The sequence below is a fragment of the Pristis pectinata genome, chromosome 6, assembly GCF_009764475.1.
Source record: "Pristis pectinata isolate sPriPec2 chromosome 6, sPriPec2.1.pri, whole genome shotgun sequence".
NCBI lineage: Eukaryota > Metazoa > Chordata > Chondrichthyes > Rhinopristiformes > Pristidae > Pristis > Pristis pectinata.
The window spans coordinates 4532086-4544908 of NC_067410.1; the positions used below are offsets into that span (position 1 = coordinate 4532086).

Consider the following 12823-nt stretch of genomic DNA (forward strand, 5'->3'; position numbering starts at 1 on the left):
CACGTCTATCAAGTCACCTCCCATCCTGCGTCGCTCCAAAGAGAAAGCCCTAGCTCGCTCGACTTTTCCTCATAAGACATGTTCTCTAATCCAGGCAGCATCCTGGTAAATCTCCTCTGCACCCTCTCTAAAGCTTCCACATCCTTCCTATAATGATACCTGCTCCTTTCCCCGCAAGCACTTAACTTGGTATCTGAGTGTAGTCCTGTTCAGCTGTCAGCTTATAGTGGATGGCACCAAACTGCCTTCTTATGTTACCGCTTTCTCAAGGGGAGGGTGGGGAACATTTGCGGAAAAAACTGTTGGGAGATTTCAGTCAGAAAGGCAAAGCTTAATAAACCCAATGTGATGAATGGTGAATGAAATGTTCAGTTATACCATCTCACGTAAAACTATTTTATTACCTTCACAATCACTTCAATCTGATCCTTTGTTAATGCTATTTAAAGCTCATTGATTTTGACAGTTGTCAGGGAAAATTTACTTTGCGCCGTTGGTGGTGAGAATTTAATTGAATTGCATGTTGTTCTGAAATGTCCTTAAAAACTCAGGCTGAAACCTTCAAAACACAAATGTCTAAATAAATGTCACTTGCTGCAGATGCATATGAACCTTGTCATCGCTTTTACTTTTATTCTTCTCTTAGTTTTTTTTTCCCCTGTTTAATTCTCTTGTTAGGATTGTGTCTGGATTTTGATTCGGTTGAACAGCTTTTGTCTGCTTGAACACCGGACCTGTCTCCTATTAATTGGACTGTGGGCCTGAATAGTAGTTAGAAACAAGAATTTGGGAGGCAATTTGTAGTGACCGTACTCCACCTAGAATTGTGACTGATTCTACCCTTGCCCTCCCCATACTTCACGGACATTAGAAACTGAAAAAAGATGTTGTAACAATGAAGGATTTCAATTCGTTATGTACCAACAACAATAGAAACACACCGAGCCATGTATAAATGTTAAAAAACTATTTTATTAATAACTACTTGTAATAATAAGAAAAGTAAAAATGTTAGATATTAAATATTAACCCCAAAACTAATAAACTCAATGTGTCTGTGTGGCAAATTCCCAAACCCCCAAGTCTAGGAATAGTTCTCAAAGTTCAGTTCAGCAAGTCATCAGGTGAAACGTGAGCAAAGGCTTTTGCATAACCACCATTAACTGAAGAGAAAATGTAGAGAGAATGTAGAGAGAAATTACAAAATCCACTTGTTCCACGATTCGATACATGGTCGCCCACGGAAATACCTGCTTTCCAGTACAGGTTAACGACAAAGTGGACTCCACCTGATTGCTCCAAAAATCCATACATGGATTGTAGTGACAGACACAGCTATTGTTCTTCGTCCATCGATACAGAGACTGTCAGTCTCTCTCTCTCTCTCTCTCTCTCTCTCTCTCTCTCTCTCTCTCGCTCTCTCTCTCTCTCGCTCTCTCTCTCTCTCTTCGACTCCCTGTGCAAAACAGCCAGTAGGCTGTTATAGTCCTGCTGTCTTGGAGATAACACACACGCACACTACTACCCTGCTGTCTAGGTGCCTTAAAGAGACATTCACCAAATAGCAACCTGGCTCGTAACATAAGCTAAGACCGGAAAAGATCTTGACAGGTCTAGGTAAGATAAATAGAGAGAGAGAGAGACTGTCCCTATTAGCTGATAGTTCAAGGACCAGGAGACACAGATTCAAACTGAAAGGCAGAAGATACAAAGGCAGTTTGAGGAAAAACCTTAAATCAAAGAGTGATGATGATCTGGGACTCTCTGCCTGTGAGGGTGATGAGAGCAAGAGTCAATCAGTACTTCCAAAAGGATAGGCACAAGGGAAAATAATTTACTAGACAGTAGGGAAAGGGCAGGAATTGAATGAATTGCTCTCCAGAGAGCCAGAATGAACTATAGAATCAGTTGCTATAATTTGCATACATTGTGGTCTTAAGAGCAAAAAAGACCAGATGGCCTGTTTTAGTGATATTGATGGGCGGATCAGCATTGGATCCAGACACTGAAGAGATTCCTCTGCCAATATTAATATCGAACCTCACATACCGTTACACGGAGCAGGTTCTGATCTTGGGATCAGCATCATACCAGGCAGTACACGTTAAAGCTAAATCTTAATATCTAATTTGCTGTGTACTGAACCAGAATTTGTACTCTGTGACTAGGTTGAAAGGATACTTTGGTGGGACCCCAAGGGCTGCTGGTGGGGATAGAATTAGGCAGAAACCTCCCACTAACCACATTATAAAAGAAAATAAAAAAAACATGGATACTGGAAATCTGAACTAAAAACAGAAAGTGCTGGAAATATTCGGCAGGTCAAGCAAATGTTCTGGGTCAATGACTCTTAATCAGATGGAGTCTAATGAAGGGTTTATTGACCTGAAACATTAACTCTTTATCTCTCACCACAGAGGATTCCTGACTTTCGGAGTCACCACAGTTTATTCAAAGAGGAAGGTTTTAAGGACCAACTTAAAAGCAGAATGAGGAGTAGAAAGCCAGTCAGGTTTTAAGACCAGAAGATGTAGGAGCAGAGTTAGGCCACTTGGCCCATCAAGTCTGCTCCACCATTCAATCATGGCTGAATTTTTTTTCTCTTGACCCCATTCTCCTGCCTTCTCTCCGTAACCCTTAACCCCCTTGCCAATCAAGAACCTATAAATTTCTGCCTTAAATACACCCAATGACTTGGCCTCCACAACGCTCCGTGGCAATGAATTCCACAGATTCACCACCCTCCGGCTGAAGGAATTCTTCCCTATCTCGGTTCTAAAGGGATATCCCTTTATTCTGAGGCTGTGCCTTTGGATCTTAGACTCTCCTACTGATGGAAACATCCTCTCCACATCCACTCAATCCAGGCTTTTCAGTATTTAGGTATCAATGAGGCTCCCCCCTCATCCTCCTGAAGTCCATCGAGTACAGGCCCAGAGCCATCAAATGCTCCTCATATATTAAGCCTTTCTTTCCTGGGATCATTCTTGTGAACCTCCTCTGGACCCTCTCCAGTGCCAACACATCTTTCCTTAAACACGGGCCCAAATTTGTTCACAGTATTCCAAATGCAGTCTGACCAACGCCTTATAAAGCCTCAGCACTACATCCTTGCTTTTTTATTCTAGTCCTCTCGAAATGAATGCTAACAATTGCATTTGCCTTCCTTACTGCCAACTCAATTTGCAAGATAACCTTGAGAGAATCATGAACTAGGACTCCCAAATCCCTTTGCACCTGAATTCTCTCCCTAGGCAGGTAGATTGGTGGAATTTAAGAGGCTTTTAGATAGACACGTGAATATGAAGGGACTGGAGGGATATGGATGATATGCAGGAAGAGGATGTTTAGCAGAAATTGGTATCTAGATCGGCACAACATCGTAGGATGAATGGCCTGTCCAGTGCTGGACTGTTCTGTGTTCTATTTGGAACGGGAGGAAGGAATGATTAAGGAGGGTTCAAGTGAGAATTTCCAGAGCTTTTGGGCAAGCCGTCAATAATGGATCAATTACACTCAGGGATGGTTAAGAGGCCAGAACTGGAAGAACATAATGATCTCGGACATTTGTGAGGCTGGGGGTGGGGAAGAGTGAGACCATACATAACTTTAAAACGTGGGTGATAAGAAGAAGGCAGATGGATAAGATCGATGGTGACTTGGTATTTTCATTTTACCAAAATATTAATTTTAGAATGTCAATCAGGATGGGCTCTTTTGTCCCAATCATTGTAGCTGCATTGTTCCTGGGGAAAGTTTTATGAACGGAATATTACAGCTTCAACAAACTTATATCTTTGCAGCTCTCTGACAACCTTATCACAAGAATGAAGGATCTGCCCCAGCCAATGTCAAAGCCATCAAGCTCCATCTCTGCAGGTATGTGAAGGATTGACACCAGGATTTCTATAAGAACCTGATGGTATTGATGTGAATAATCTTCATGTTATTACTAAGTGTGAAGATGGTATTACTGTGAAAGCCACTTCATTTGCTTTAGCAGAAAATTAAAGATCTAATATATAATAATGAAGAAAAAAAGCACAATGCTCTGTTGGCTTGATGGCAATATTCTTCACAGCCAACACTGAACATATAGGCTGATTGGTTTGCTTGCTTATATTTCTTTTCATAGGATTTTATTGTGCACAGACACCCACCATAATGGCGTGAATAGTTACAGAATAATTCATTGTAAAGCAGGTGCTTTGAGATACAATAAAGTAAAAAATTGGATATATATAACCTGCCCTTACAACCATGGTATGTCTCCTTCTCTTGTATTTGGCTGCAGTCACTTTATAGAACACAAGGTAAGTTAGTTTATTATTGTTGCATGTACTGGGATACAGTGAAAAACTTTGTTTTGCATGCCATCCATACAGATCATTTCATTACAATGGTGATTTGAGGCAGTACAAGGGAAAACAATAACAGAATGCAGAATATAGTGTTACAGAGAAAGTGCAGTGCAGGCAGACAATAAGGTGCAAGGTCATAATGAGGAAGATTATGAGGTCAAGAGTTCATCTTATCATACTAGGTTCCACGAATAATGAGATAATGACAAAGTCATCTGATTTAATTAATTTTGGTTGAGAGATAATTATTTATCTAGGGTTATTTATTATTTACTGGGGAGGATTCCCTACTCTTTTAGAAGTATTATGATATCACTTATGCAGAGTTGTTGATTCAGCATAGGTCTAGGTTTATCTAAGAGGTGACAAGGTTGTGAGTTCAGCGCTTCCTTGTTGCTGCTTGTGTGTTGATGTAGAAGTTGTGCTCAAGTCCCTTATGGCTAACAATGCATAACCTCTGACTCCAACATGAGCATGCCAAGGCTGACATCTTAACATATATAGTAAGCATGCAGAGTAGGAGCAGGCATAGGCTACTGGGCCCTTCATGCCTGCTCCCCCATTAAATTTAAATTGGTAAATTTAAATTGGTAAATTGGTTTATTATTGTCACATGTACCGAGGTACAGTGAAAAACTTGTTTTGCATGCCATCCATACGGATCATTTCATTACATGAGTGCATTGAGATAGTACAAGGGAAAACAATAACAGAACGCAGAATAAAGTGTTACAGTTACAGAGAAAGTGCAGTGCAGGCAGACAATAAGGTGCAAGGTCATAACGAGGTAGATTGTGAGGTCAAGAGACCATCTTATCGTTCAATAGTCTTATAACAGCAGGATAGAAGTTGTCCTTGATAAGATATCTTTATTAGTCACATGTACATCGAAACACACAGTGAAAGACATCTTTTTGCGTAGTGTTCTGGGGGTAGCCCTCAGGTGTCACCATGCTTCCAGCGCCAACATAGCATGCCCACAACTTCCTAACCTGTACATCTTTGGAATGTGGGAGGAAACCAGAGCACCCGGAGGAAACCCACACAGACACGGGGAGAACATACAAACTCCTTACAGACGGTGGCCGGATTTGAACCTGGGCTGCTGGTGCTGTAAAGCGTTACGCTAACCACTACACTACCGTGCCTGACTGTACCGTGAGATGGCTTTTATATCTTCTACCCGATGGTTTCATATGATCATGGGTAATCTGACTGTAACCTCATCTCCACATTGCTATACACCCCTGTGGTACCTTCAACCTTTTGTTTATCAAGAATGTATCTACCTCTGCCTTATAAAATTTTCAAAGACTCTGCTTCCATTGCCTTTTGTAGAAAAGACGTTGTGTGAATAGCAAGTCTTTATCACATAGGGTGATAATTGTTGCAATATTAACAGTATTAAATCCAGCAGTTAATGGATTAGAAGATAGTGAAATTGTAGCATGGACTAGATGAGAAGCACAAAGATGATTTCTATCTGCACATTATTACCATTCTGAATAGAATACTGACGATGTAGAGAAAAGCTTTCTTTGAGTGGGAAATGAAATGCTTCTGAGCTCCAAAGTGACTGCTGTCTCTTTAGGTAATACATCTGAGCAGATCCTTTAGGTTTCTGCAGGACTAGGAACATAATATTTGAAGTTATTCCTCAGAGTAGAGAAGATTAAGCAGAGATTGGATAGGAGTGTTTAAAATCATTAACGGTTTGATGGAATAGAAATGGGCTCCAATTGCTCAAGGCTCAATAATCAGAGGACACAGATTTAAACTAACTGGCAAAAGATTCGGAGATGATGTGAAAACCGTTTTTGAACTAAACATGTTGTGATAATGAAAACCTTGCCTCAGGGGTGGTGTGGGCACATTAAGGAGTAATGTTTCCAAGGGAATTGGATTAATGTTCAGAAAGCGTCCTACCCAGATGGATCACAGCTTGGTACGGCTTCTGCTCTGCCCAAGACCACAAGAAATTGCAGAGAATTGTGAACATAGCCCAGCTCATCACACAAACCAGTCTCCCCTCCATTAACTCCATCTATACTTGCTGCTGCCTCGGGAAAGCAGCCAGCATAATCAAGAACCTTCCCACCCCGGTCACTTATTCTCCCTTCTTGCCTCTTCTTTCGGGCAGAAGATACAAAAGCCTGAGAACATGTACCACCAGGCTCAAGGACAGCTTCTAGCTTGCTGTTATAAGACTATTGAACCAACCTCTCTTATACAATAAAGATGAACTCTTGATCTCTCAATCTACCTCGTCATGTCCCTTGCACCTTATTGTCTAGAGAAACAAAGGACTGCAGATGCTGGAATCTAGATGAAAATACAACAAGATGCTGGAGGAACTCAGCAGGCCAGGCAGCATCCGTGGAGTAAAACAGACAGTCAATGTTTCGGGTCTTAACCCTTCCTCAGGACTGAAGATAGGAAAAAGGGGAAGCCCAATATACGTATAGGGGGGAAAAACAGAGCAGTGATAGGTGGACAAAAGAGGGGAGGTGGGGTGGGCATGAGGTGGTGATAGGTAGATGCAGGTAAGAGATCTGCTCTCCCCTCCATCCCCACATGTACCTATCACTATCTCTTACCTGCATCTACCTATCACCACCTCGTGCCCACCCCACCTCCCCTCTTTTGTCCACCTATCACTGCTCTGTTTTTCCCCCCTATATGTTGGGCTTCCCCTTTTCCTATATTCAGTCCTGAAGAAGGGTTCTGATCCGAAACATTGACTGTCTGTTTTTCTCCACGGGTGCTGCCTGGCCTGCTGAATTCCTCCAGCATCTTGTTTTTTCACCTTATTGTCTACCTGCACTGCACATTCTCTGTAACTGTAACACTATATTCCACATTGTTTTTGTTTTGTACTACCTTGTTGTACTTGGGTATGGAATGATCTGTCTGGTTGCCATGCAAACTGAAGCTTTTAACTTTATCTTGGTACATGTGACAATAAACCAATACCATTGTTTGAAGCGGGAAAAAGCAGGGAGTGAAATTAATTGGATGGTACTCCAAAGAATTGATATGGATACTGTAGATCAAACAGCCTTCTTCTGTGCAGTATCATACAAAGTATTCTAGCCTATGGCTTCAAGACAATAGGAAGATTTTTGTCTTTGGTTTTGTTCTCTTCAGAGTGGGCTAAGGTTGACGTGGAAGATTAGAGTTTCAAGTGGAGGTGCTTGCGGGCAGGCAAATTATCCATGGGGTAGGCAGATATCACAGGAGACACAAGAGACTGCAGATGCTGGAATCTGGAGCAACAAGCAATCTGCTGGAGGAATTCAGTGGATTAGGTTTGAGAGAGGTTGGGTACGTGGGTAAAGGTAGTTCCTTGTTGGCCAAAAGACAACGGTATCAAGAAAAGCAAGGTAACATGCCTCAATGACTACCGACCAGTGGCTCTGACATCCACCATCATGAAGTGCTTTGAGAGGTTGGTCACGGCACACATCAACTCTAGCCTAGCAGACAACCTGGACCCATTGCAATTCGCCTATTGGCTAAACAGGTATACAGTGGATGCCATCTCCCTGGCCCTACACTCAGCTCTGGAGCATCTGGACAGTAAAGACACCTACATTAGACTATTGTTTATTGACTGCAGCTCTGCCTTCAATACAATAATCCCAAGTAAGCTTGTCACCAAACTGCGAGACCTAGGACTCAACACCTCCCTCTGTAACTTGACTTTCTAAAAAACAGACCGCAATCAGTGAGGATAGGCAGCAATACCTCCGGCATGATTATTCTCAACACTGGTGCCCCACAAGACTGCGTCCTCAGCCCTCTACTCTACTCCCTATGCACTCACGGCTGTGTGGCCAGATTCTGCTCTAACTCCATCTACAAGTTTGCAGATGATACGACCGTTGTAGTCCATATCTCAAACAGCAATGAGTCGGAGTACAGGAAGGAGACAGAGAGCTTAGTGGAATGGTGTCATGACAACAACCTTTCCCTCAATGTCAACAAAACTAAAGAGCTGGTCATTGACTTCAGGAAAGGGGACAGTGTACATGCACCTGTCTACGTCAATGGTGCTGAGGTTGAGAGGGTTGAGAGCTTCAAGTTCCTGGGAGTGAACATCACCAACAGCCTGTCCTGGTCAAATCACGTAGATGCCACAGTCAAGAAAGCTCACCAGCGCCTCTACTTCCTCAGGAGGCTAAAGAAATTTGGTTTGTCCCCTTTGACTCTCACCAATTTTTACGGATACACCATAGAAAGCATCCTATCTGGATGTATCACGGCTTGGTAATGCAACTGCTCTGCCCAGGACCGCAAGAAACTGCAGAGAGTTGTGGACACAGCCCAGTGCATCAGGGACACCAGCCTCCCCTCCTTAGAGTCTTTACCTCTCGCTCTCTTGGTGAAGCAGCTAACATAATCAAAGACCCCACCCACCCGGGAATTCTCTCTTCTCTCCTCTTCCATCGGGTAGAAGATTCAGGAGCCTGAAGGCACGCACCACCACACTTAAGGACAGCTTCTACCCCACTGTGATATGACTATTGAACAGTTCCCTTATACAATGAGATGGTCTAGGACCTCACGATCTACCTTGTTGTGACCTCGCACCTTATTGCACTGCACTTCCTTTGTAGCTGTGACACTTCACTCTGTACTGTTATTGTTTTTACCTGTACTACATCAATGCACTCTGTGCTGACTCAATGTAACTGCACTGTGTAATGAATTGACCTGTACAATTGGTTTGTAAGACAGGCTTTTCACTGTACCTCGGTACAAGTATCAATAATAAACTGATACCAATACCAATAATAAACCAATACCAATACCAATGTATTTTCCTTTTGGATCTGATCCTTCTCACTGCTTTTCTTCCTGAACTTAAGGAAGCTCCTCTAAAAGATTTCACCTATTGATAATGGATTAATTCTGCTGCCTCCAATTATTGAAACCAGAAGGGGGTAGAGTGGTTTCAGAATGTAAAAAATTTTATTCATCCCATGGCTGCCTCATTCCCTTTTCAACGACGATTAAATTTCTTCTCATACCTGAGTCATATCTGTAGGCAGGAGTATTATTATAAACAGAAGGAGAGTGTAAAAAACTATGGCATTGTAGAAAATGAAATCTGTACTTTTAAATTCTGAAATGTTACCACAAGACAACAGTCCTTTAACTGGTATCTAGGTTCAAAATGGTTTCCGGGTTTCATAATATGAACTTGAATTTAGTTTGAAAACCATAAGTTATGACTGAGATTAGTTACTGTCTCCTTCATACCTCAGGGTCTGATCCACAATGGGAAGGTAGCATGGCACTGAATTCTGGGACTAAGGAGGAACTGTACCAGAGGTAAGACTTTTGCTGAGATAATCTTTGTGGAATATTGCATTGCTTTATATTGACCCAAGAGGATTACTGATGTTAGGCAAATGTTGTATTACTCATGAACAGCATGGCAGAGTAATTGATATATTGAGGCAGAAATCTTACAGACAATATTGAGGAATGTACTTCCTTTCTGCCCTCTTGGGTGGGTTAAAAGATTCCACAGACATGGTCTAAAAAAGAGCAAGGTAATTCTCCTGGTATCCTGACCAACACTTAGATAGAGTCATAGAGTTACACAGCACAGAAACAGGCCCTTTGGCCCAACTGGTCCATGCCAACCAAGACGCCCCATCCAAGCTCTTCCCTCAGTCAGTGTCTGGTTACTTATTTCATTAGTGGATGGGAATTTGTGAAGCACAAATTGACTGCACCTGGGAAAGAAAATTGTGATGTTATTTGCAAGGTCCTGCAAGTTTTTTTTTGGCTGCTCTATGTCTTGAATTTTATATTTTAGAAAGCAGGGAGGATAAGTAGATTAAATGAAGGTGACAACAGTATGTTCAAATATTGTCTGTAAATTATTACTGAATGTACTGAATTTGAATGTTTAGTAATCTACTTTGTTATAAGCGAGGGAATGGTAAAATCCTGGTTAAATCGCTGTTGTGCTTAAATGCTAGGGTCTGTTTCCAGCCATTCTTAAATTTTTGTCGCAGATTTGGCAGCTTCATTGTTGTTGCCTTGCACTCGATTGTGACACAACAACTCACATTTATTTATGTAAGCTCTATAATATTTACGTGGAAAAAGTTTATCCAAGTTATTTCAGAATGTAAGCAAGAAAGGGTAAGTGAAAAAAGGATCAGAAATGATGGCCATAAGCTTAGCAATAGATAAGTTGGTGAAGAAGGATTATGAGATGCTGATCTTTATTAGCCGGGGCGCAGAATATAACAGCATGGAGGTCATGGTACTGTGTACAGTTCTGGTCACCACACTGTAGGAAGGTCACAATTGCACTGAAGAGAAGGTTTACCATATGTTGCCAGGGATGGAATGTTTCAGTTATAAGGAGAGACAAAAAGAATTGTGTTTATTTTCCTTGGAGTGGAGGAGGCTGAGGGGAGACCTGACAGAGGTAAACAAAATTATGAGAGGCATAGATAGGGTGAATAGTGAGAAGGTTTTCCCCGCAAAGGAGATGTCTAAAACCAGTTGGCATAGGTTTTTAGGAGTAAGAGTGTTGGAAGGAATCTGAAGAAAAACATTTCACCCAGAAGGAGCTTGGAATCTGGAGCAGTGGAGGCAGGCATTCTCACAACATTTAAGAAGTACCTAGACGAGCACTTGAATCACCAAGCGCTGGTAAATGGGATTAGTAAAGATGGGTACTTGATGTTCAGCATTGATGTGGTGGGTTAAAGGGCCTGTTTCTTTGCTGTATGACTCTAGTAATCCAACCAACTGTTTCAGCTAATGCATTTCCAAGGGACAGAAACTGGTCAAGGTGATCCTGGCAGCAAAAATTGGACGCATCCTTGCATTTGGGAAATGCAGCGCAGACGGCCAGCCAGTGTTAAATTGGCAGCTTCCCTTTGGGAGGCTTTGGGCTGCTTGCAGTGATGAAATATTGCACTGATGCAGTGGCAGAACTGTTAATTAAGACCAATTTTTTTTATAACTTCTGAGCTAATGAAGCAATCTACGCATGCATGTGGCAAACCCCAGACACCATTTGGGCCTGAGCTAGTCAGTGGCAAGTAAATGCCATTGTCACAAAAAAGTGCTAGGCAATAACCATCTCTAGCAAGAGCGAGTCAAACCACCCACCGTGGATGTTCAATGGCATTACCGTTGCTATTGGATTAACATCCAGGAACCTCAGCTGGACCAGTCACAGAATTATTGTGGCTTCAAGAACAGGGGCTGGGTATTTTGCAGTGAGTGATTCAACTCCTTTTGCCCCAATGCCTTTCCCCCAGCGACTAAGCAGGAGCCAGAGTAGGATGGGATACCACCTGCCTGGAATGAGTACGGCTCTAACAACACTGAAGAAGCTTGACTCATTATAGACAAAGCAACCCACTTGATTGGTACCCGATCCACAACTCTAAACCTGCATTCCCCTGCAAGTGATGGACAGTGGCTGCAGTGTATTCCATCCAGAAATTGCATTGCACTTACCTAGGCTACACCATCAACACTTCCCAACCCTGTGTGCTCCACCACCATAGCAACACTAGCACCTTCAGGTTCCTCTCTAAGGAATGCGCCATCCTGTCAACAACACACAGAGGTGACGGAGGAACTCAGCGGGTCAGGCAGCATCTATGGAGGGAAATGGACGGTTGACGTTTCAGGTCGAGACCCTTCATCTGGACTGGGAAGGAAGAGGAGAGATAACCAGTATAAAAAAGTGGAGGGAAGGGCTGGCAGGTGATAGGTGGATTCAGGAGAGGCGGGGGGGGGTGTGGGTGATAGGCAGATGAGTGAGGGAGGAGAATGGGAATGATATGGAAGCGTTGGAAAGGGTGCAGAGGAGATTTACCAGGATGCTGCCTGGTTTAGAGAGTGTGCATCATGAGGAGAGACTAAGGGAGCTAGGGCTTTACCCTTTGGAGAGAAGGAGGATGAGAGGAGATATGATAGAGGTGTACAAAATATTAAGAGGAATGGACAGCCAGCGCCTTTTTCCCAGGGCACCAATGCTTAATACAAGAGGGCATGGCTTTAAACTAATGGGTGGGAAGTTCAAGGGAGATATCAGAGGGAGGTTTTTTACCCAGAGAGTGGTTGGGGCATGGAATGCGCTGCCTGGGGCGGTGGTGGAGGCAGGTACATTGGTCAAATTCAAGAGATTGCTAGATAAGCATATGGAGAAATTTAAAATAGAGGGATATGTGGGAGGAAGGGGCTAGATAGGCAAGATTTAAAGGTCGGCACAACATTGTGGGCCGAAGGGCCTGTATTGTGCTGTACTGTTCTATGATTCTATGTCAGAAGCTGAGAGGTGATAGGTGGAAGTGACAAAGGGCTGAAGATGGAATCTGATAGGAGACGATGGTGGATCATGGCACCTCCCTCCCTTTATTCCATGCTCCACCGTTCCTCCACAGCGTTCCTCCAGCACCTTTGTGTGTTGCTCC

At 42.8% G+C, this 12823-nt stretch overlaps 1 protein-coding gene across 1 annotated transcript in view; it reads left to right on the forward strand.

Annotated features, from left to right (window-relative positions):
- The window catches only part of LOC127571668 (MICOS complex subunit mic25-like), a 508671-nt gene that overhangs the window by 8145 nt on the left and 487703 nt on the right, over positions 1–12823 (forward strand). Inside the window, exons 2-3 of the mRNA XM_052018256.1 lie at positions 3804–3879; positions 9632–9698. Of these exons, the coding sequence (XP_051874216.1) occupies positions 3804–3879; positions 9632–9698 (143 nt within the window). The remainder of the gene's footprint in view (positions 1–3803; positions 3880–9631; positions 9699–12823) is intronic.